Here is a 22,612-nt window from a genome sequence, read left to right as displayed (position 1 = left end):
CCCCCCCCCCCCCCCCCCCCCCCCCCCCCCCCCCCCCCCCCCCCCCCCCCCCCCCCCCCCCCCCCCCCCCCCCCCCCCCCCCCCCCCCCCCCCCCCCCCCCCCCCCCCCCCCCCCCCCCCCCCCCAATTCTCGCTCTCTCGTCAGGGTCGCAGGTTCGCATGAGTCCAGGGAGATGATGACTCTACTGGATCTCTTCGTCTTGGTGGTTCCTCGCGTTGCCAATGTTGTCCTGTGCGACGGCGTACGTCTTGAGCGTGTTGGCGAGACGGCCTGGACCGACCGAAGCTGCGCCCGAAGCAGCCGCGCGCGACAATGCGTGCGGGAGTGTCTTTTGCACTTCCGAAGGTTTCTGCGCGACGACAGTCTCGGACCAAATCAGTTGCTGTCTAGAGCCGAAGCGTACATAGAGGAGAAGCGCTCTCACCTCGGCGACAGCAGGCGTAGGCAAGTGAGTGCCTACAAGATAAAGTCGAAATCAATGTGGGGGGAGGGAACAAGAGGGGAGCGGTGGACGTTACCTTTGGTCGCGGCGGCGGCCCAGGCCGAGAGGTTGTGTGCGAGGCTGCCTCCGATCTCTTGAGCCGACTCGTTGATCTGGATCGGGTAGTCGTAGTTGGTTTCGTACGCCTTGACGACCTTGTACAGCTGCTGGTGGGCGTGCTTGAGTCCATCGACGCGGCGTTCGAGGTCGAGGTACTCTTGGGGGAGTTCGGTGATGTCGTCCTCGACCGTCTGACCGGTGCGCTCCTTGACGGTCTGGGACAGGGTCGCGAACTGCTTCGAGAGCTTGGTCGAGGTCGAGTTGAGGTCGAGGTTCGACGTGGCACCCTGGACGGCGGCACCTGCCTGACCGGCGACTGCTTGGAGACTCGTCGTGAGGGATCTGTCGGGCACACGGGCAGTGAGCGAGTGCAGAGAGGGAGAGCGACCACGAGAGAGGTGTCGGCGCAGGACAGCACCGCCCGGCGACGCGAGCGAGCATCCTGAGCAGGGCGGAAGGATGATCAGCGTCGACTCACTTCCAGGATTGCATTGTTGAACGGGCGAGAGTGGAGACGATGAGGAGAGTAAGATGACGAGTTGCGCGTCTCGCGTTCCTACTCTCGCTCCACCCTCCAGTCGCACCCGGCACTCTGCATCAGACCACGACCATGCACGCTGTACCTGCCGGCTTCTCGTTCGAGAACACCCTGCGCAACTCGTCGCTCGCGAGCAAGAACCTCGGACTGCCCAAAGCGACCTCGACCGGTACCACCATCGTCGGCTGCCTGTACGACAATGGCATCGTGCTCGGTGCAGACACCCGAGCGACCGAAGGACCGATCGTTGCCGACAAGAACTGCGAAAAGGTCCACCTGAAACCCTCTCCCCTCTCGCTCTCTCTCTCTCTCGACTCTGCTAACCTGGTCTTTGCTCTATAGATTCACTTTATTTCGGAACACATCAGGTGCTGCGGTGCAGGTACCGCCGCCGATACCGAATTGCAAGTTTCATCTCCCTGCTTCGGTACTTGCGTAATCGCATCCCTCGACACCGCGTCTTACCTCCTCCTCCTCGCACACAGCACGACCAACATGATCAGCTCAAACATGGCTCTGCATCAGCTCTCGACGGGTCGGCCACCGCTCGTCTCGACCGCAATGACCATGTTGAAGCAGTACCTGTTCCAGTACGGTCGGATGTTTCCCTGTTTTACCGAGATCGGGTAGAACTGAAAGCAACATCGATGGTGCAGGTACCAGGGACAGGTTGGAGCTGCACTCGTGTTGGGAGGAATCGATCCGACCGGCCCACACCTCTACACGGTCGCGCCTCACGGTTCAACCGACAAGTTGCCCTACGTGACGATGGGTTCAGGTTCCCTCGCGGCGATGGCGACGTTTGAATCGAAATGGGTACCCAACCTCTCGAGGCAACAGGCGATCGACCTCGTGTGTGAAGCGATCGAAGCTGGAATCTGGAACGATTTGGGTTCAGGTTCCAACGTCGACGTGTGCGTGATCGAAGGGGAACGGGATCCCGAAACGGGCAAGTGGTCCCGAGCGGGTCAGGCCAAGACCGACATGTTGCGCAACTACAAGACTCCGAATGAAAAGGTTCACAAAGAGAGGAACTACAAGTGGAGACGGTATGTCTTTCCACAGCTATCTTTGCCTTGGCGTACCTTGTTGCCAGTAAACTGACTCGGGTCTATATAGGGGGGTTACGGCTTGGACGAAAGAAGGCGAGTTCTTCTCCATTTTTCCTTCATCGCGTCCTAGTAGGACCCATGCTGACGTGTCAAAAGGAGTTGGACTACAGAAATCACAAAGCTGGTCGTGTCGGAAGAAGTGGTGCCGCTGGCAGCAGCACCGCAAGGTCAACTCGCCATGGAAGTCGATGCATGAGCGAGAGAGTTTCGTCAATCTGTGTAGCTACATCTGTCCTCTTTGTTTCAACTGCGATCACCTTGGCAGCCCTATTGCTCGAGAGGAGAGAGAAAGAGTGTGAAGAGCCGTCATTATTTGCATGAGAGCGAGGCTGCGAATGTACTTTTCTCGGCACGGGAATCGCGGCGGCGGGCTATGCACATGTGTCATGCTTCGGCGACTCGCTCACGTACCCTCCCACTCTGACCCTCAGATCTCTCTCTCTCGCTCGCTCGCTCTCTCTCTCTTCCTGAGAGCATGTTTACTCGATTCGCGAGTCATCTCAAGAAATCCCCGAGATTGTACACGACCATGGCAGCCGCAACTACTCCAGTGATCGTGGTCCACACTTTGCCCTCTTCGCACGAACCTTCGAAAGCACATCACAAGAAAGGTGGAGGGTTTGTCAACCCTTGGGAAAGCTTCGACGTGAGGTCTCCCTTACCCTCTCCTGTGTTGTGCTTCGATCACAACTTGGGACTTTCTCATATCGCCGCCCCACTTCTCAAGACTGACTCGCATTTCCGGCAACAGCAACAAAACATGACTCCGGCTACCATGTACCAAATGTACAAGGATTGGAAAGATCATCCAGTGCGTCTCCCTCTGCACTTTCATCTGTCGAGCTTTTTTGTGTGCAATTCTTTTTGCTGAATAATTCAAGAAACAGCTGCCCACAACAGAACAATTGCCAAAACTCACTCGACCGGAATTCACCGCTCCTACCAACGTCACAGACCACGAAGAGTGGTCTCGAGATCTCAAAGCGACCTGGTTAGGCCATGCCTGTTTCCTTGTCGAATTCCCGAAACAACCAGGGGACGAACGAGGCATGAGAGTCTTGTTTGACCCGGTGTGGAGTCATCGGTGTTCACCTTCTCAGTGGGTCGGACCTGCGAGAGTGGTCGACCCTCCGATCAAACTTGAAGAGATTCCAGAAATCGATGCAGTCGTCATCAGTCACAATCACTGTCAGTCCCTCTCTTTGTTCTCTTCCCCACCTGAGAGTGCGAGGAAGAGATTGACATATACCCCTTGAAAAAGATGATCACCTCGATATTGCGACGTTGAAACATTTGTACCGAGCCCAACCTCGAGGTTCGATTCATTTCTTCGCACCCCTCGGGAACGCCGATTGGTTCCGATCCAACATTGGTTGTCGAGAAGATCAAGTGAGCGAAATGGATTGGTGGCAATCGAAATCGGTCCAACTCAAACATTCAATCGATGGTGATGGTGGGGGACTCAAAGGCGAGTTGAAGGTTACGTGCACGCCTTGTCAACATTTTACGGGTCGAGGAGTGTTTGATCGCAATGATTCCTTGTGGGCGAGTTGGTCAGTTGAATCAATTTCGAATGGAGGCAAAGTTTGGTTCGCCGGCAAGTTTCTTCGACTTTTCTCTCTCTGTCACGGTCATATAGGGACGCTGACGTGCTTGTTTTCATCTTGCAGGTGATACGGGATACAAATCGATCCCACGAGGAGTTCCCATCGAACGAGAACACGAGTACCCTCATTGTCCCGCGTTCAAAGAGATTGGAGATCGAGAAGGACCGTTCGATCTGTCGTGCATTCCCATCGGGGCGTACGATCCGAGATGGTTCATGTCTCGTGTCCATTGTTCTCCTGAAGATTCAGTCGAATTACACCGGGAAACGAAATCCCGTCGTTCGCTAGGTAAAGCCCGCCTTTCTTCTTCCTCCTTGTTTTTTTTCTTTCTCCCGACTTATTTCCAAATGTTGGTGTTCAGGTATGCACCATTCGACTTGGAGGTTGACATGCGAACCAATGGATGAACCTCCTCAACGGTTGAGGCGAGCTTGTGACAAGTACGGCATCACTCCCGAAGAGTTTGGAGTCAGTGGGTTGGGAGAAACGAAACGGGTCAAAGTGTTTGAAAGGTGATTCAAGAATGTCGAAGGGTTTTTGGCGCTTGGAACAGCTCTGGGTTATGTAGGAGTTTGGCAAGATCTGAGAATGGTCTTGCTATCTTTCTGGAGCTTGGCGTTTGTTTCTCGAGTTGTTCGCAAGGCGGCCCGAGTTGTGTGTTTACCGGTTGTGTTGTCTCTTTTTGTGCAAAACGACTCGGGTTTCGAAAGTTCTCCACCAGAGGTTGTTGCCTGCTTGCGTCGAAAGGTTCGATCGGTGGTCTTGCATGCGCGTGTTCAAACCTTGGACGAGGGTTCGAATGTAGGGAGTTCGAGTTTGTGGGCTCTACAGAACCGTTCAAACACTGTCGGTACCGGTGCGTACGCCGTAATGGTTTGACGTTTGCCACTCTTGCGCCAAGTCTGATTGCGTGCAAAAAATATACAAGGAGATTCAGGTTCAAATGGTCAAGGAAGCAACGGCGAGTGAGGGGGTCCAAAGAACGTACGTGGAATGAGACTCGAGTCGAGTGAAGCAAGATGGTACTCGTCGGGATTGAGAGTTCCGACAGGGTTTCGAAATGGGGTGCCGAGCGAGCATACTTGAAATCTCCGACGATCGGAGCTGATGGAATCCGAGTCAATTCCGTTGCGATTCCGAGCAAGAGGCAATAGAAGGATATTCACCTCGCAGGCACTCGGCTAGATGAACGCGCAACTGGTGTTTGCGACCAGTAGAGGGCGACAAGGACAGGAGACTGTACGAAGGCTGATAGGCACACAGGGTTTTCTCAGCATTCGAGTCTCTCTACAGAAAGGGAGCTATGGAAAAGGCTCACAGAAGATGCGATGCATTCCCACTCGGTGCGGGCTGCGATCCCTTCCGGTTCGCCCTCGCGGCCTCGATCGACCCGAACTTGGTCGTCGTCAACCCGCAGCGGGTCTGCCACGATGCCGCGAAACCCGACTTTGAGTTGCCCGTACACGACGGCGAGGTACTCGCGGTTGACCTCGTGTCGTGCGAGTTGTTGCGACAGGCGTGCGGCATGGAGACTCGACTTCGCGAGGAGCAGGGTTCCGGTCGTGGCTTTGTCGAGTCGATGCACGGGAAAGATTTCAGGTGATTCCTTCCTCGCACGTACAGCTGCATGAGTGCATTGCCGAAATCAATCTTCGGGAAATCCGAGCGGGAGAGAGAGCAAGGGGGAGCAAGACGGACTCTCGACAAGGTCGTCCCAGAGTTTGCGAGCAGGAGAGCCGAATTGACCCTGCAAGGCGACTCCGGTCGGTTTGTTGAGCACGAGGAACCGATCGTCTTCGTACACAATGTCGGGCACGAGGGGTGGCTCTGGCTGAGCGCGAGCCGGAACCGAGCGAGGATTCGAGCGAGCGAGTGCTGGAATCGAGCGAAGTGTCGACTTGGCGCGCGCTCCGAGTCGAGGCAGCGTCATGACGAACGACGAACCGAGCGAGGAGAACCAGAGCGACAGAGCCAGAGAGCGAGAGAGGGAGTAACGATCATGTGCGACCCAAGTGAACGCAACTCGTTTCGACTCCGCACCAGTCCCGCTAGTCAACGCATCTCGCCTTGTCTGCGACTGCCAGGTTCTAGTCGACCCTCGCACCCCGCACTCGACCCGCCGACCATGCTGCACACCAAGCCCGAGATGGTGCTCAGGGTGAGTGGTCGTCTCGCTTTTTTTCCCTTTCATCAGCCTCGCCGCCCCCGACAAGCGCAAGCAGCCTCTCCGCCCAGTACAGTGCGTTGCGAGTCGGGTCTCGATACCCGACGAGCACACCTCGTCTGCCCCGGAAGGGTCGCGGGAGCTGCACTGGGAACTTGATTGCACAACTCGATCACGCGTCAACCCACTCGTCGATCGATCGCGTCTACCTCGCGCGTGCTTCCTTGCTGACGTGAATGCATTGACTCGTATTGAATCTAGCGAGCGGACGAGCTCCTGTCGGTCAATCAGCCGACCGCGGCGCTGTCGGCCATTTCCGAGGTCTTCTCGTCCAAGCGATTCCGAAGCACGCCCTTGAGCACCCTCGAACCCATCCTGATCAAGTTCCTCGAGCTCTGCGTCGACCTCCGCAAGGGGCGCACCGCCAAGGACGGACTCATCCAGTACAAGAACGTCGCCCAGAACACCTCGGTTCAGTCGGTCGAGGTCGTCCTCCAAAAGTTCCTCGAACACTCGCGCGCCAAGCTCACCGACGCGATCGCCAAGGTCGACGAGCTCGAGGGCACCATCGAGAAGAAGGATGGCGCCGACGCCGACGTCGAGGATCTCGAGGCGACCGAGACCCCCGAGAGCATCCTCCTCAGCGCCGTGTCCGAGGAGAAGAGCCGCGACCGCACGTACCGCACCCTCGTCACCCCGTGGCTCCGCTTCCTGTGGGAGGCGTACCGCACCGCGCTCGACATCCTCCGTAACAACGCCCGCCTCGAGGTCCTGTACCAGACCGTCTCGCAGGACGCGTTCCAGTTCTGTCTGCGCTACCAGCGCAAGACTGAGTTCCGCCGCCTGTGCGAGACCCTCCGCTCCCACCTCACGTCGTCCCAGAAGTACACCCACCAGACCCACTCGATCAACCTGAACGACCCCGACACGCTCCAGCGACACCTCGACACCCGCTTCCAGCAACTCAACACCGCGGTCGAGCTCGAGCTGTGGCAGGAAGGCTTCCGCACCGCTGAGGACATTCACACGCTCCTGAGCATGTCGAAGCGCGCCCCGAAGGCGTCCATGATGGCCTCGTTCTACGACAAGATGTCCAAGGTCTTTGCCGTCGGCCAGAACTTCCTCTTCCACGCCGCCGCGTACGGCAAGCTCTACGGCCTCCACGCCGCGCGCGTCGCCCTCTCTGGCGACAAGGGCGAGGATGCCGAGCTCGAGAAGCTTTCGGCCCTCGTCCTCCTCTCGGCGCTCGCCATTCCCCTCGGATCCGGCGTCGAGTCGGCGAAGAAGGTTGAGGCTGGAGAGGAAGGCGAGACCAAGGGTCGCGTCGGCCGCCTCGCTGCTCTCATCGGACTTACCGCTGTTCCCACCCGTGCCGGACTCATCAACGATTCGGTACGTGCCCATCTCGCAGCGTACTCAGGCATTCTTTTTCTCTTTGACTGGTTACTGACGCATCCGCTTGTCCCCTTGCAGCTCAACCGCCACGTTCTCAAGCGCGTCACTCCCGAGCTCCGAGAACTGTACAACATTCTCGAAGTCGACTTCCACCCCCTCTCGATCACTTCCAAGATTGAGCCCATTCTCGCTTCGCTCGAGAAGAACCCCGAGACGGCCCGCTACGTCGCGCCTCTCAAGGACGTTGTGCTCGCCCGTCTCTTCCAGCAACTCGCCCAAGTCTACGCTTCGCTCAAGATTGACCGCGTCGTCAAGCTCGCGTCGTTCCGAGCCGATGGCGAGAAGGACGTCACCCGCAAGCGCGTCGAACGTTACGTGACCGAAGCGTGCCGCCGTGGTGATGTCGATGTCACGATCGACCACGCCACCGGTTCGATCAACTTTGATCAGGAAGTCTTCGGCGACGAGGCTGGACCTGTCGCGTCGACTTCTGCCGCGTTCGACTCGGTCAAGACGCTCCAACCTTCCGCCTCAACCCTCCTGCGCACTCACCTCGCCCGTCTCGCTTCGACTCTGTACACGACTTTGAACCAGGTCAACCCGAGTTCGTCGCCGATTGCGGCTGCCGAGGTTTCCCGTTCGGCCGCGTTCGAATCGTTCTCGGCTCAAGTTGCCGACGAACGCGACAACCTCATCGCGCGTACCCAAATCATCAAGCGTCGCAAGGAACTCTCGGACGAGCAACTCGCGCGCAAGGAGAAGGAGGATGCTCACGCTCGCTCGCTGCGCGCTCAGCAACAAGCCGAGGAGGAATCCAAGAGGCAAAAGGAGGAGCTCAAGAAGCGAGAGCTGGAACGCATCCGCAAGGAGGTCGAGAAGGTCAAGGCCGACGAGGCCAAGAAGGTCGCCGAGAACATGATCAAGTCGGGTCTCAAGGTCGACATGGAGGTGAGTATTCTCGCCAGCTCCTCTCGTAGTCTGTCGAGGAAAGAGTTCACACTGACCCCCCTTACTTGTCGCGCTGGCTCGTTTACAGAAAGTTCCCGAAATGTCTGCCAACGATCTCGTGCAGTTGCAAGTCAAGCAGCTCGAGAAGGACAAGAACACGCTCTCGCAGAAGCTCGCGTCGGTACACAAGCGCATGGACCACCTCGAGCGTGCGTTCCGCAAGGAAGAGATCCCGCTCATTCAGCAAGACTACCAACGTCAACAAGCTCGAGACCGCGAGGCGTTCGAGTCGGCTCGCGTCCACCGCGCCGAGAGTGCCCGTCAGCAACACTCGGAGAAACTCGCGATCAAGGCTGGATTGGCCAAGATCCTTCCCGACTACGAGTCGTACCGATCCAAGATGGAGAAGGAATCGAGGGCCGCGTTCGAGGCCGAGAGCCAACGATTGCGCGAGCAACTCGAGGAGGCCAAGGCCGAACGTCGTGCTCAAGTTGCCGAACAGCGCGAGCGCGAACGCGCCGAGCGGGAAGAATACGAGAGGCAACAAGAAGAACAGCGCGTTCGTGAGGAGGGTGAGTCTCGTGCCCCTTTGCTCGACCAACATTCGGAATTGAATCACCTGCTAACTCTTTTTGCCTGTTTCTCATCATTTTCCGTCACATCCACAGAGCAAGCACGCCTGCGTGCTGAGCAAGAGGAGCGAGAGGCGGAAGAGAGGGCTCGCATCGAGGAACGCCGACGAGCGCTCGAAGCCGAAGCTGCGCAAAAGGCCGCCGAGGAGCGAGAAAAGCGACTCGCCGAACGAAGGGCCGACCAGGAGAAGATCATGGCCCAGGCTCGTCGCGAGGAGGAAGCGCTCGCGCGTCGTCAGAACCGACCGGTCGCCGCGGCCGATGCTGGACCCGCCATCCCGGGTACCGCTGCGTACCGTGCTGCGCGTGGACCTCTTCCTTCTGCTGCTGCCCCTGCTGCTGCTGGAGGCGAACGTCCTCGATTCCAATTGCAGCCTCGAACGGCTTCGCAACCTGCGTCGGCCGAATCTACTCCTCCCGCTTCTCGCTCGGGACTTCCACCCGCGGTCGGCGAGGGTCGACCCGCTCCTGCTGCCGGTGGGTGGCGAGAGCGTGAGGCGGCTCGTGCCGCTGCTGCTGGTCAGGGTTCCACCTCGTTGCCTCCTCCTGTCGGTGCCGCTCCTCCGACTCGACCAATCGGCAAATGGACCGCTGCCCGTCAAGCTGGTCAGTAGCTTCTTCCTCTCTTTGGCCTAATCGCGTGGAAGCATCCATAACTGATCCTCTTCCTCTCTCTCTCGTTCCGAAACGTCTACAGGCGATTCGTCCCCTGCAGAAGAGTCTTCGCGACCTTCGACTCCGGCCGCTCAGGGTAGGTACCAACCTCCTTCGGCACGTGCTGGAGGCGGATCGCGGTGGTAGAAAATTGCAGAGTCGACTCTAGTGTAGTAGTTATAGCCCAAGATTGAGTATTTAGACACCGGGCACTAGGAGAGTGAATGGGGGTTTTTCAAAATGGAGAAACATCTGCAAAACAACATTTCTTGCTTTTGTGCATCAGCGATTTTGTTTGCAAACATGTTCTCTCGTACAGGGAGGAGCGAGAACGAATAAATCCCTCGTGAAATTCGGCGGCCGGAAAAGTGAAACAAAGATGAGAAAGTTTTCGAAAACTTCGTTCAACGCGTATAGCCTCGTTTCACGATACCCCCAAATGGACGGTGGCCAACAAACGAATCGGGCTCACCGACCTGCCAAGGCGCCCAAGAAGGGTCCTGAGAAAGGCAAGAACCCCAAGGTAAGCAGCTGTTGATCTGAAACGGGTGAATCGGGGATCGGAAGGACTCACCGCCTCACTCTTCTCTTTGTTCTTGGCACTCGTTCCAAATAGGCATTCGCACCGGCTTCGTTCAGACGAGCAGAGAAACAGGCAAGGAGGAATGTCGAGAAGGATCAGACGCGATTGCATGTACCGGCCGTCGATCGAACGTTCGGTGGTACGGCGGGTCAAGGAGGCAAGAATGTCGAGACTGAAGTTCCTCCCGTCATTGTCGCCATCATGGGACCTTCAGGGGTGAGTCGCACACGATCCGGTTTTTTCGGCTCGACTTCACTTCACGATGGGTGAAGCTGACTCCCTTCACCGAGCGGTCTCTCTTCTGTTAGGTTGGCAAAACTACTCTGATTCGATCTCTCGTGCGGCGGTTCACCAAAAACACGATGGTCGACATTAAAGGACCCGTCACGATCGTATCCGGTACAGACTTCTCGCCCCGTCCATGCCGACTCTTTGACTGACGAGACTCGATTCTTCTTGGAAACACACAGGAAAGCACCGCAGGTTGACTTTGATCGAGGTACCGAATGACCTCGGAGCAATGGTCGATGCTGCCAAAGTTGCCGATCTCGTCTTGCTTATGATTGACGGAAGTTTCGGTTTCGAGATGGTATGTGTATCACCTGCTGCGTGTATCAGGCCAAAACAAAGAGCTTTAGTCGGGCTGACCGAACGAGACGTCGTTACCTTTTTTTATCGATAGGAAACGTTTGAAGCGCTGTCGGCCCTCTCGTCCCATGGCTTGCCCAAAATCATCTCGGTTTTGACCCATCTCGACCTCGTCAAGAGTCCCGCAGCACTCAAGGCCCAGAAGAAACGTCTCAAGAATCGATTCTGGACCGAAGTGTACGATGGTGCGAAAATGTTTTACCTGTCGGGAGTCATGAACGGTCGATACCCCGATCGAGAGATCCTCAATTTGACTCGGTGAGTGCAAACATCTGCTCTTTCCCCATGTGTTGGTACTTTGACACCGTTTCACTGAATCGATTCTGTCGATCTTGTAGTTTCATCTCGGTCGCCAAGTTCCGACCTCTCACGTTCCGCAACACGCACTCGTACTTCCTCACAGATCGATTCGAAGACATTACTCCTCGCGAAACGATTCGCAAAGATCCGAAAGCGGACCGCACCGTCGCCGTGTTTGGATACCTTCGAGGAGTGCCGTTGCGACCTCCTGGACCGACCAACTCGGTCAGGGTGCACATTCCGGGCGCTGGCACGGACGCATTCGAAGTGTCGCGCATGCTCGAACTGATCGATCCATGCCCGCTTCCGACCAAGGAGAGTGAGAAGAAGCGGAAAATGGGTGACCGAAACAAGGTTGCGTACGCACCGATGAGTGGGGGCGGTGGACAAGGTGTCACGTGGGACGGCGAGCGAGTTTGGATCAACACGAGTGGGCACTTTTCGAAGCGCAGGACAGAGGACGACCAGGTAGAGGGTGACTGTAAGTCGCAACTTTCCCTTTCTAACGTCGGAGAACCCTACTGAACTGTTTCCTCTTGCCGTCTCTCTCTAGTCGTCGATAGCGAAGGAGTCAAGATGGTTCTCGACCTTCAGGATGCGAACAACACTCTAGCCGATTCGGTCGCAAACAGTGAGATCCGACTGTTTGGCTCGTCTACGAAACCACTCACTGCCGAAGACTATCAACCGGAAGCGAGTGGATCGGGATCTCAACCACGCAAACGCCGAGCAGCGTTCAACGATGCCGTTGGAGAACACGATGGTGCCGATTTCGAAAACGACGACGAAGAAGATGATGACGAGGAAGAGGCTGAACTCGGAGAAGACGATTTCGACTCGGACTCGGAAGCCGAATTCGAAGGTGCTGAAGGGGAGGATCTGCCGTTCGAGGTTGAAGGTAGTCGCAAGTCGGCGGAAGGACGAAGACGGGCTGGATCGACCAGTGCTGGCGATGGCTCGAGAACCGAAGATGTTGCGTATGCCGACAGCGATTCTGACCTAGACCTCGGTCAAGACGAAGATGGTCTAGGCGGTGGTTTCGACGACGACGACGACGACGAGGAGATCAAGGACGAGGACGAACAAGGGCCTGAGTGGAAGAAGAATCTCGCTGCTCGAGCGGCTGCGAACCTTGCCGGAGTGCAGCGCAAACAGAACCTCATGCGTCTCATCTACAACTCGATCCTCACTCCGGAACAGATCGCGGCAGGCGAGACTCAGGACTCTGTTGCAGCGGCCGAGGAGCGCGATGCGATCAAAGAGGCCGGAGGCTTGTTGGACGACGAGGACGACGAAGACGACCTGTTCAAGCTCGCGGGTTCTGGTCGATCGCCAGAAGACGAGGAGGATCAGTTCCGACGTCCTCTGAATGGCAGCGTCGCGAACCTCTCGGTCTGGGAAGACGAGGAGTTCCTCGATTCGATTCGACACCTGTTCATCACTGGCGCGCCTGAGGCGAATGGCGAGAACGCGTACGAGGAAGAAGGTGGAGATTTTGAGGACCTCGAGGGCGGTAGCAAGAGCGGAGGTTTCAAATCGGCATTTGACGACGACGAAGAAACTCAAGAGACCGAGGAAGAACGCAAAGCACGAGAACTTGCCGAGAAGAAGGAACAGCTCAAACGCAAATTCGACGCCGAATACGATGACGACGAAAACGAGGACAAGATGGACTTTTACGCCGAGCAGAAGGCAGAGATTGAGCGCAAGCTCAAGGCGACGAAAGACGAGTTTGCGGAAGACGATGCCGAGACGAGGGCTCTTGTCGAGGGTCACCGTCCCGGAACCTACGTTCGCATGGAGATCCCGAATGTGCCGTACGAGCTAGTCGAGAACTTCAACCCTCGCATCCCGATGATTGTCGGTCACTTGCTCGCGCACGAAGAGTCGTTCGGCTTTGTGCAAGTCCGGATCAAGAAGCACCGCTGGTTCCCGAAAATCCTCAAGACCAACGACCCGCTCATCTTCTCGATCGGATGGCGTCGGTTCCAGACGGTACCGATCTACTCGCTCGACGACGGTACGCGCAACCGGATGCTCAAGTATACGCCGGAACACATGCACTGCCTCGCTACGTTCTACGGTCCGATCTCGGCACCGAACACGGGATTCTGTGCATTCAACAAGCTCGGCAACGAATCGCCCGCGTTCCGGATCTCGGCTACGGGAGTCGTGACCGACATCAACGGCACGACGCAGATCGTCAAGAAGCTCAAGTTGACGGGTACGCCGTACAAGATTTTCAAGAACACGGCCTTCATCAAGGACATGTTCAACACTTCGCTCGAGATTGCCAAGTTTGAAGGCGCGTACCTCCGGACCGTGTCGGGTATCCGAGGCCAGGTCAAGAAGGCGCTGGCGAAACCAGAAGGGTGCTTCCGAGCCGCGTTCGAGGACAAGGTCCTCATGAGCGACATTGTCTTCCTGCGAGCGTGGTACCAGATCAAGCCGCGACAGTACTACAACCCGGTCGCGGCCTTATTGCTGCGCGACAAGGCGGCGTGGAAGGGCATGAGGCTGACGGGAGAAGTCCGTCGCGACGAGAACCTCAAGACACCGAGCGACGTCAACTCGCTGTACAAGGTGAGCCTGTTTTTGCGTCATCATTGGAGGTGTTGCGTAAATACTCACGCTTCGTGTTCCCGTTGCGCAGCCCGTCGTACGCGAGACTCGACGCTTCAACACGCTCAAGGTTCCTCGCAAGCTGCAATCGAGCTTGCCATTCGCGTCGAAACCCAAGCTCATGCTCCCTCAGCGAGCTCAAACCTGTACGTTCTCTGCGCCCCCTTTCGAGATCCCCAACTAATGACTTGACTCTTCTCGCTCGCTCGGACGACAGACTTGCAAAAGCGCGCGGTGGTCATGGAACCCGAGGAGAAGAAGGCACTCGCGCTCCTGCAGCAGGCGCAAGCGATCCAGCGTGCGTCCGCCACGAAGCGGGCCGAGGCCAAGAGCGAGAAGAAGGAAGCGCGCCAAAAGAAACTCGACAAGGTGGCCGAGAAACGGGGCGACAAGGAGAAGCAGGAGAAGAAGGAGTTCTTTGCCGAGCAAGGCAGGAAGGAAAAGGCGAAAGCGTCGAGCTCGAGATACGCGAAGAAGCCGCGTCGCGAGTGAGCTTGAGGATGGCGTTTGGATTGCGTCGATGTCTTGCAATCGTTTATTCGCTCTTCGGTGCTCCCCTTGGAAAAAAGATCGACGGGCCGCTACGAGAAGAGTTGAACTCGATTCATCTGGTCCTGGTGCGCAAAGCACTAGTCTAGATTGAGAGAGATAAGCCTCAGGATCGACCGACGAGTCGAGCGTTGCGCCTCTCTCTTTCCTTCATTCCCCCACTCCGCTCCATCCGATGCTCACAACGTTACTCTCTGCCGCCTGCTTGGCGTACTCGGCCACGGCGAACCCACTGCCTCCAAACGCAGCAGGGCTCCTCCCGCAAGGGTTCCAACTCGCACCGCTCTACACGCCGCCTCCCCCACCCGCCTCCTCGGCCGCGTCCTTCTCGCCGTACGAGGTTGACTCGCACATTGTGCGTGACTCGTACCTTGTTGTACTTGAGGACAACCTCGCAGCGCCCGAGATCGAAGCCCATCACGCCCAGGTCGAAGCCGTTCACGAGGCCGACTCGCGGTTGCGCCTCCTCAAGGCTGACGACGCCGACGCCAACGCCTCGCGTTCGTCTCGCAAGCACCACGGAGTCAAGCACCGCTTCCACATTGGTGGCAACAAGCACGGCCACCGCCGCCATGCCCACATGAGCAAGCAGCTCAAGGGTTACACCGGTTCGTTCTCGGAATCGACCCTCGATGCGATCCGCGCCATGAAGGGCGTCAAGTACGTCGAGCGAGACTCGCTCGTTCACACGATGGAACTCGAGAAGATGGCGCCTTGGGTCAGTCCGTCGCCCGCCAACTTCCTGTTTGAGCGCACGCTGACGACAGCTTCTTTTCCCTGACCGACAGGGTCTCGCTCGTATTTCGCACCGCAACACGCTCACGCTCGGTACCTTCAACAAGTACGAGTACGAGGACTCGGCTGGAGAGGGTGTCGATGCCTACGTGATTGACACGTGAGTCGAGTCCCACCCCACTTTCGGAGCGTCTTGCCGAATCGGCTGACTCGTCTTGCTCCCGGTCGTGTCTCGAATCCAGCGGTGTCAACATTGATCACGTCGAGCTCGAAGGCCGCGCAAAGTGGGGCAAGACGATCCCGAATGATCCCGACCAAGACTTGAACGGACACGGTTCTCACGTCGCAGTAAGAACCCTCGGCTCGTTCGCTACACTGCTCCTGGCTCACTGTTCGCTCTCGTGCAGGGTACCATCGCTTCCCGGAAGTATGGTGTCGCGAAAAAGGCCAACATCATCGCCGTCAAGGTTCTCGGCGCCGGAGGATCGGGCACGATGGCTGATGTCGTCGCCGGTGTCGCTTGGGCTGCCGACTCTGCCGCTGAACAGGCCGCACTCAAGGTTCAAGGCAAGAACTCGAAGCACAAGGGATCTGTCGCCAACATGAGTCTCGGAGGAGGAAAGAGTCAAGCGCTCGATGACGCTGTCGATGCTGCCGTCGAGGATGGTCTTCACTTTGCTGTTGCTGTAAGCTTCTCAACCCGCTCCCCTGCTATTCGTGCACGTGCTCACAGTATCCTTATCGCAGGCGGGTAACGACAACCGGGACGCATGCGCTTACTCGCCTGCCGCCTCCAAGAATGCGATCACTGTTGGTGCCTCGACTATTGCCGACGAGCGTGCCTACTTCTCGAACTTTGGTCGCTGCGTCGACATCTTCTCTCCAGGTCAGAACTTTTTGCACTACGGGCGTTGCGTCGACCTATTCTCACGAGCTCTTTTTCACCAGGTTTGGACATCCTGTCCATCTGGAACTCTGGACCTCGCTCGACGAACAAGATCTCGGGTACCTCGATGGCCTCCCCTCACATCGCGGGACTCGCGGCGTACATGCTCTCGACCGACTGGGCCAAGAATGCCGCGTTTGCCGATGCCCAAGAGCTCCTCGAGTCGACTCCTGGTTACAAGCAACTCTTCTTCGGTACCCGCAATGCGCCGGTCCCCAAGGAGCCTGTCGTCTCGCCCAAGACCCTCAAGAAAGCCATGATCAAGGTGGCGACCAAGGGTATCCTCTCCGGGGTATGTTTGCGCTCTTCTTCTCCGGTCTCTTTTTCGCACGATCACTGATGTTCCCCCTCCTTATCCCCGTTGCAGGACATTGGATCTGGATCCCCCAACCTCCTCTCGTTCAACAACTACACGACTTCGGCGCACTCTGCTGCTTCGCCCTCGCACAACAGCATCATGGAGTCTGCGCTCGTCGAGTCGTACCTCGAGGAGCTCAAGGAGGAACTCGCGACTCTGCGCTCCGAGATCCGTCACGAGGTCGACGAAATGACCGAACTCGTGCATGAGCTCGTCAACTAGATTCGGCATTCTGCCTTCTTGCCTATCTCGCAGACCTCCCGCATACGTCGCTGCATACTTTCTCTTCATCGACAATCGCGACCATTTGCCGCCCTCTCTTCTCGCCCCTTTCCATGTATAACATCCCTCTCTTTGCGCTTTTCGTTCTGACCCCATGCAAACCCGTGCCTCTTTCGTCTCTCTTTCCCTGTCTCTCGTTCCATTGTGCTTTCCAGTGTATTCCCCCCTCTCCCCCTGTCCTTATTCCCCGCCTTCCTCTCGTCTCAATCCTGTTCCTCTGAATTCTTCTCTCGTGTCTTGAATCGAAACAAACAGAATTATGTCCATCCTCAGAATCGAAAAAAGAGTTGCTTTGATCGGTGACTAGAGCTTGCTTCTATCGAGATCCCGCCGCTTCTATCGACATCCCGCCGCTGTCGAGCGCACAGTGCGTCATCGTGGCGGAACCGATTTCTTTTCTTTTCGAAAGGCGAGCTATCGAAAGAACTTTCCAAGATGCTCCAACGGCAGAAGGGAGAAGGCGAACGTTGCTCTTCAGATGTCCAGAGTCACGTAAACGCCCGATACAGATTGAGGCGTTTTTTGGAGGGTCACCTAGACCGGTACGCCGGTACCTGTCGAGCGACAAGTCCGAGCTTGGGTTCCCTCGCAGCACAACGGAGGCCCAGCGAGGCGAAGAAAGAGCACAAACTGCGAGGGACAGTGCACTACTGGTCATTGTTGGGCGGAACAGGTCAGCGGTTGAGAACAGCGAGATCGCTGAGCTTTGGCCAATTTCGAGACGAGCGAGCGAGCGAACCTTGCCAAGCTCGACAAGTGAAAAGGGCGTGAAGAGCAGGAAGGAAAGAGGCTAGATGAAATCCTCATCGGTCGGGTCCAAGGAAGAAGAGCGTGTTTAAGGAACGTGTGTTGGAGAAAAAGGAGGCCGAGGACCAGAATCCAAAGAAGAAGGTTCAGGACGGAGCGGCCTTTGTGACGGTCGCACGCTCGCAACAGCTACAGTTCATCTGGGACCTATTGCAACACGTTTCCGTGGCTGACATCGAAATAGGCATTGACGAGCTGCTTGACTTGTGACGAATGCTCAAGATGGTCTTGCGATCACTCGAAGAGCAAAATCAGATCTCAAGCTCTCAAGAACAAGTGAAGGATCATAGGGGTTGCACGAGAAGTTTGGTATTGCTTTGCTACTGCTTTGGAAGGGTGGTAAATTTACTACACTATATTCAGTTTTGCATCGGAAATCACACAATGGAAACACGAGAGGGTCCGAGTCAGACGACAAGTTTATCGTCCACCGTGACCGCTCGATCCGGCCGAAGATTGGTAGTTTCCAGAACTATTGAAAGAAAGAGCCATGTCAGTAAATAGTACACGCAGCAAAGGTGAGCTCAAGGGTTGTCTTACCGAGTGTCGTTCTTGGATCCGAACTTGGGAGGAGCGTGTCCACTGAGGATCCTGCCCTTCTCGAGAATGATTTGGACAATCTCGTCCTCCTTCGTGGTCGAGAAGACGGTGTCCAACACTTGCTTCGAAGGGCGCTCGAGGATACCTTGGGCCCCTTGTCCAGTCGTGAAGACGTCGAAAGCATCGACAATGTCGACGAGAGGAATCGTGCTGGCAACGCATACGCAGAGGAATGATCAGTCACGACCCTGACACGCATAGGTTGACGTTATGACAGAAAGCTTACCGGTCTGTTGAGGGCGCACGTAGGGTGAAGGCAAAACAGAGCGGAGAGAGCGTATAGTCAGTAAGGGGTGCTTTGCGCGGTAGAGGCAGCGGAAAAGATGGGCGAAGGAAGCCGAGCGTGTGGGTGGGTGGGGGAGGAGAAGCGAAGCAAGGCAAGGGCGACACTGACCTCCAGCAATCCACTTGTTGGCGAGGTCGACGTCTTGGAGGATGACGATGTACTCCTCGGTCGACATCGAGTCGGGCTTGTAGACAACCTAAGGAACGCGGGGTGGGTGAGCTGGTCACTCGGCAGTGAGTCACGCGATGGGTTCCGTTCTAGCATACCTTGTTGTGAGTAGGGGCCATGTTTGCTGAGTGTGTTTGAGCTGGGTTGAGTGGGTTGAGATGAGTGCTTGAAAGATGAGAGAAGAAGGAGAGAGAGGACGGACGACTCATGGGGGAAACACATTCACTTGTCGCTTGAAACGTCATCGGAATTTTTTCCTCGCTCGAGTCGAGCGACTTTAATCTATTTCTCGCGTCTATTGCGCTAGCAGCTCCGCCTGTGTCATGTATGGTACTGTAAAGGACTACAGTCTTGCCTCTGCGAGTTTGAACTCAGGGGCTCTCCAAGCTCGCAGTACAATCATGCTTGCTTCGTCCATCTTTCGCATATGCCTCGAGTATAATACGCAAAGGCTGTACAGAGACTTCATTGTACGCTGAAGTGTACATAATTGCGTGCTAGTATCACTCGAGATTGCGGCAGTCTCGGAACTCGTGCAAGCTGCTAGTAGCTTCCTCACGTCTCGATGCAGTTCGTTCGCGATGGTCCGAATGCTGCGCCCACTACACCAGAGCAGGCATGAGGTGTTAGAGTCCGAGACATCGGGGTCGAAGTGATATTGAACAGAGTCCGTGCGTTTCCGTTACTGCCCCGCGGGACGGCGCAACAAGGCGAGCGACGAAGGCGCACTGTTTCGGAGGCACTGGTTATTTAAGCCCCTTGCAATTTTCTGATTGCTGTCGCGAACGACGGACAGCGCATAGCGAAACAGAGTGTGGTCGAAATCCGTGCTGGCCGTGGCATTCGCAAACATGCCAACTACAGCCAGAGGGGTAACTCGGTGCCGATACGCGCGACAGACACCGCTCATGTACGAGGAACGGGTTCAGTGTTACTAACTCAACTTCGGGGAGTTCGCGCCCCAAGGGAAACGGAAAACACCAGTGTCGCAGCAGTGACGAGTATCCTGACGCCAAGAAGCCCAAGCGTTCTTTCGCATGCCGAGCCCTCATTCGCGCTTAAAGGTGTATCGACATTGACACCCTGACGAGCATCAAAGAAAGCTGCAAGTCCCCCGGGTAAAGATTACAGTACTGAAAAAATATCAGAGTCTTCCCGAGAGTATTTGCTGCTGTGTCTCGACATTGCCAATGAGTATGTAGTGACATGTGCCGTGCTTACAGGGAAGCTTGTGAGCGCAGCGAAAAAGAGAGCGAATTTGACTTCGCGTCCACGCGCGGAGTCCGAAACTTCGGAACGGCACCTCGTGGCTCCTGGCTAACCTCACCTCATGGTCAGTCTTGTTGCCTCAGCTCGTCTTGCAGCGAGCTTCGCGTGATCACAGCAGAAGACTAAACGGGCATTCGATCCGCCGCCCGCGCAGACCGCGATGAGTTCCCCTCAAATCCTCAAATCGGCATCCTCATTCGTCTCGTTCGTCAATGCGAGCCCGACACCGTTTCATGCCGTGCACAACTGCGTCTCCCGTGAGCTTGTAGTCGTCCAGGAATCGCCGTCGATCCGGCTCGTGCTGACGTGTCTGCTCGAGCGAGGCAGGTCTCGAGGGCAAAGGGTTCCAGCGCCTGAACGAGCGCGAGTCGTGGGCGAACGGCAGGGTCAAGCGAGGCGGGAAATACTACGTGACCCGCAACCAGTCGTCCCTGATCGCGTTCACCGTACCCGAAGGCGAAGGGCAAGACGCTCCGCTTGGCATGTCCATCGTTGGCGCCCACACCGACTCGCCCCGATTCATTGTCAAGCCCGTCTCGAAGCGCGAGAAGGCTGGCTTTGCCGAAGTCGGTGTTGAGACGTACGGTGGAGGCATCTGGGCGACTTGGTTGGATCGCGACCTCTCCATCGCCGGTCGAGTTGTGGTTTCCGGTGCCAAGGGCGCCGCGAAGGATTCGTACTCGTCCCATTTGGTCAAGGTCGACAGACCCATCCTGCGCATGCCCACTCTCGCAATCCATCTCGACCGCACTGTCAACGACAAGCTTGCATACAACACCGAAACCCAGATGGTAACCATCCTAGCGAATGTAGTATAGGTGCGAAGTTCTTTCCTGACGCCGAGACGCATGCATGACAGGTTCCGATCCTCGCCCTCGCATCGAAAGAGCTCAACAAGGCATTCGTCGACGAAAACAATTCTTCCGCCGAAGTTTCGTTTGCTGATCCCCTCGACATCACTTCGCATCATCACCCTATCCTGCTGCATCTACTCGCGCAAAACCTCAGCGAGACAACCGGCGAATCGATTGCGCCCTCCCAGATCCACGATTTCGAACTCTCCCTCTACGACACTCGTAAGCACGATCCTCTTGCTCACTGGTTTCGAAGCCAAGAGTATCGCTCGTGGTATCAGCGTAAGGAAGCTGAATATTCAACTTTGCTGTCCAACAGAACCTGCCACGATCGGTGGTGCCCTCGTAAGCTTGTTTCAGACAGTTACTGCCTGGAAAATGAAGCTGACCTCTTGTCCTCTGACCAGAACGAGTTCATCTTTGCGCCCCGCTGCGACAATTTGTTTTCGTCTTACGCTGCCATCGAGGGCCTCATCGCTTCCCCTGAGTCGTCTGCTCCTTCCGACGGCCGAGTTGCCATGGCTGCACTCTTCGACAACGAAGAAGTCGGGTCCGTGTCTGCCTACGGAGCCGAGTCAAACTTTATCGAGTCGTGCATCGAACGCGTTGCGGTCGCACTCAAGGTCGACGGCGAGACGGAAGCCGAGGCGTACCAGCGTACCCTCGCGAGCTCGTTCTTGCTTAGTTCGGATGTCGGACACAGCGTGCACCCTTCGTTTGTTGAGAAGCACGAGGAGAACCACCGACCGCTCATGAACTCGGGTATCGCGATCAAGTCGAACTCGAAGCAGCGATACGCCACCACTTCTCAAACCGTGTTCCCGCTGCGTCGGATCGCAGCCGAAGCGGGAGTACCCTTGCAAGAGTACGCCGTTCGGAACGACTGCCCCTGTGGATCGACGAGTATGCTCTTCTCGGCTCCTTGCTCGCCAGTCGCCCGTGCTGACACAGTCACGAATTCGTGCCTACAGTCGGTCCCCTCGTATCCAAGATTGGACTTCGAACAGTCGACATTGGAGCACCGATTCTCTCGATGCACTCGTAAGCCAAGATGATGCTTGACCCCACCGCCGCTCATGCTGAATGCGCATTCCTGATCATGCAGTATCCGAGAAATGGCTGGAACGAAGGATGTCACGTACCTGACCGACTTGTTTGCCAAGTTCTTTGAGCGATTCGGACATGCCGATACCTTGGCATCAACTGTTGATTAGAGACCCTTGCATGTTGTCGATGTAACCCAACTGCAATCTTCACTGCCTATTGCCTATCGAAATCGTCAGACGAGATAATAGTAATCTGAATGCATCGGGGGTTTCGCTCTCGTCGATCGAAATACAGCACGCACAAATGTTTCTTTGAAGCGCTCGAAACATGTTCATGAGCTGGGACCTCGGCCAGTGAGCAATCTCACCAGCGAAGATGTACAAGAGTCCCTTGTACGTTATGAACAGGCACGCAGAATCGCTTGGAGCGTCTCAAGAATAGTCGACTTGCAATGCGCGCGGGGGCAAGAGTGCAGGTGAATTTCCAGAAGTCAGCTTGAGCCCAGGATACAGCAGCCCTCCTTTTTGATTTGGTCTCTGGCCGTGTCTTACACGACCATACAGACCTTCATGTCTAGTATCCACTGCTTTCCTTTCGTAAGAAGATGCATACGTTTCTAAGCAAGGCAAGTCCTCATCTGGTGCAAAGTCTGCAAAGGTGATTACAGTATTTATACCGCTTTGACCGCGTTGGTCTGTAGGTTGATACTTTTAGCTTAAAAATCCTACAAAGGAGACCACTTTGAGGAGGGAAAGCTTCGAGGCAAGGCCATGCGTTGGCGAAGACTGCAAGCAGGTCTCAGCTTGAATTCGGGATGTGCGCGCTTTGAAAGCAAGTTCTTTCACTTTGGGCCCCCCAACGCGAGGTTGGTGAGCGGCGGTACAGCCGTTCGTTTTCCTGTACAGTTTCTGATATATGGCTTTCTCGATCCAGACAAGCCATGCAAAACTCTCACAAGAGGCGCAG

At 56.3% G+C, this 22,612-nt stretch overlaps 9 protein-coding genes across 9 annotated transcripts; 6 read left to right on the top strand and 3 right to left on the bottom strand.

The window, feature by feature from the left end:
• Positions 1-182: 182 nt before the first annotated feature.
• JCM15063_006551 (uncharacterized protein) lies at positions 183-1,034 on the bottom strand (the record flags this gene model as incomplete). The annotated part of the gene is made up of 4 exons (XM_076681285.1): positions 183-350; positions 426-457; positions 520-884; positions 1,021-1,034. The coding sequence occupies 4 exons, from the start codon at positions 1,032-1,034 to the stop codon at positions 183-185; spliced, it is 579 nt and encodes a 192-aa protein (XP_076531608.1).
• Positions 1,035-1,152: 118 nt separating this feature from the next.
• PUP1 (proteasome core particle subunit beta 2) lies at positions 1,153-2,388 on the top strand (the record flags this gene model as incomplete). The annotated part of the gene is made up of 5 exons (XM_076681284.1): positions 1,153-1,350; positions 1,423-1,670; positions 1,737-2,129; positions 2,200-2,225; positions 2,303-2,388. The coding sequence occupies 5 exons, from the start codon at positions 1,153-1,155 to the stop codon at positions 2,386-2,388; spliced, it is 951 nt and encodes a 316-aa protein (XP_076531607.1).
• A 279-nt stretch (positions 2,389-2,667) lies between these two features.
• Positions 2,668-4,315, top strand: JCM15063_006549 (uncharacterized protein; the record flags this gene model as incomplete). The annotated part of the gene is made up of 6 exons (XM_076681283.1): positions 2,668-2,838; positions 2,944-3,003; positions 3,080-3,380; positions 3,454-3,789; positions 3,863-4,087; positions 4,161-4,315. The coding sequence occupies 6 exons, from the start codon at positions 2,668-2,670 to the stop codon at positions 4,313-4,315; spliced, it is 1,248 nt and encodes a 415-aa protein (XP_076531606.1).
• A 260-nt stretch (positions 4,316-4,575) lies between these two features.
• On the bottom strand, positions 4,576-5,729 carry JCM15063_006548 (RluA family pseudouridine synthase; the record flags this gene model as incomplete). Its single annotated transcript, XM_076681282.1, has 5 exons — positions 4,576-4,701; positions 4,788-4,903; positions 4,966-5,047; positions 5,118-5,422; positions 5,498-5,729. The coding sequence occupies 5 exons, from the start codon at positions 5,727-5,729 to the stop codon at positions 4,576-4,578; spliced, it is 861 nt and encodes a 286-aa protein (XP_076531605.1).
• A 195-nt stretch (positions 5,730-5,924) lies between these two features.
• Positions 5,925-9,739, top strand: RPG1 (translation initiation factor eIF3 core subunit a; the record flags this gene model as incomplete). Its single annotated transcript, XM_076681281.1, has 6 exons — positions 5,925-5,957; positions 6,225-7,355; positions 7,437-8,306; positions 8,395-8,878; positions 8,975-9,544; positions 9,636-9,739. 6 exons carry the CDS (start codon positions 5,925-5,927, stop codon positions 9,737-9,739), a joined length of 3,192 nt encoding a protein of 1,063 aa, XP_076531604.1.
• Positions 9,740-10,031: 292 nt separating this feature from the next.
• Positions 10,032-14,237, top strand: BMS1 (GTPase BMS1; the record flags this gene model as incomplete). Its single annotated transcript, XM_076681280.1, has 9 exons — positions 10,032-10,115; positions 10,209-10,391; positions 10,484-10,574; positions 10,646-10,764; positions 10,858-11,081; positions 11,162-11,604; positions 11,677-13,706; positions 13,777-13,891; positions 13,963-14,237. The coding sequence occupies 9 exons, from the start codon at positions 10,032-10,034 to the stop codon at positions 14,235-14,237; spliced, it is 3,564 nt and encodes a 1,187-aa protein (XP_076531603.1).
• A 232-nt stretch (positions 14,238-14,469) lies between these two features.
• On the top strand, positions 14,470-16,555 carry JCM15063_006545 (S8 family peptidase; the record flags this gene model as incomplete). The annotated part of the gene is made up of 7 exons (XM_076681279.1): positions 14,470-15,012; positions 15,083-15,189; positions 15,272-15,377; positions 15,437-15,715; positions 15,777-15,915; positions 15,978-16,267; positions 16,343-16,555. 7 exons carry the CDS (start codon positions 14,470-14,472, stop codon positions 16,553-16,555), a joined length of 1,677 nt encoding a protein of 558 aa, XP_076531602.1.
• A 1,287-nt stretch (positions 16,556-17,842) lies between these two features.
• Positions 17,843-18,595, bottom strand: JCM15063_006544 (SBDS family protein; the record flags this gene model as incomplete). The annotated part of the gene is made up of 5 exons (XM_076681278.1): positions 17,843-17,894; positions 17,963-18,172; positions 18,249-18,318; positions 18,417-18,504; positions 18,575-18,595. 5 exons carry the CDS (start codon positions 18,593-18,595, stop codon positions 17,843-17,845), a joined length of 441 nt encoding a protein of 146 aa, XP_076531601.1.
• A 1,310-nt stretch (positions 18,596-19,905) lies between these two features.
• On the top strand, positions 19,906-21,813 carry JCM15063_006543 (M18 family aminopeptidase; the record flags this gene model as incomplete). Its single annotated transcript, XM_076681277.1, has 7 exons — positions 19,906-20,002; positions 20,073-20,536; positions 20,605-20,821; positions 20,919-20,944; positions 21,007-21,502; positions 21,571-21,640; positions 21,705-21,813. The coding sequence occupies 7 exons, from the start codon at positions 19,906-19,908 to the stop codon at positions 21,811-21,813; spliced, it is 1,479 nt and encodes a 492-aa protein (XP_076531600.1).
• Between the last annotated feature and the right edge of the window lie 799 nt (positions 21,814-22,612).

The sequence above is a fragment of the Sporobolomyces koalae genome (genome assembly GCF_050403365.1).
Source record: "Sporobolomyces koalae JCM15063 DNA, S_koalae_JCM15063T_v1_ctg62, whole genome shotgun sequence".
Taxonomy (NCBI): domain Eukaryota; kingdom Fungi; phylum Basidiomycota; class Microbotryomycetes; order Sporidiobolales; family Sporidiobolaceae; genus Sporobolomyces; species Sporobolomyces koalae.
This window is presented reverse-complemented; position numbering and strand designations above follow the sequence as displayed.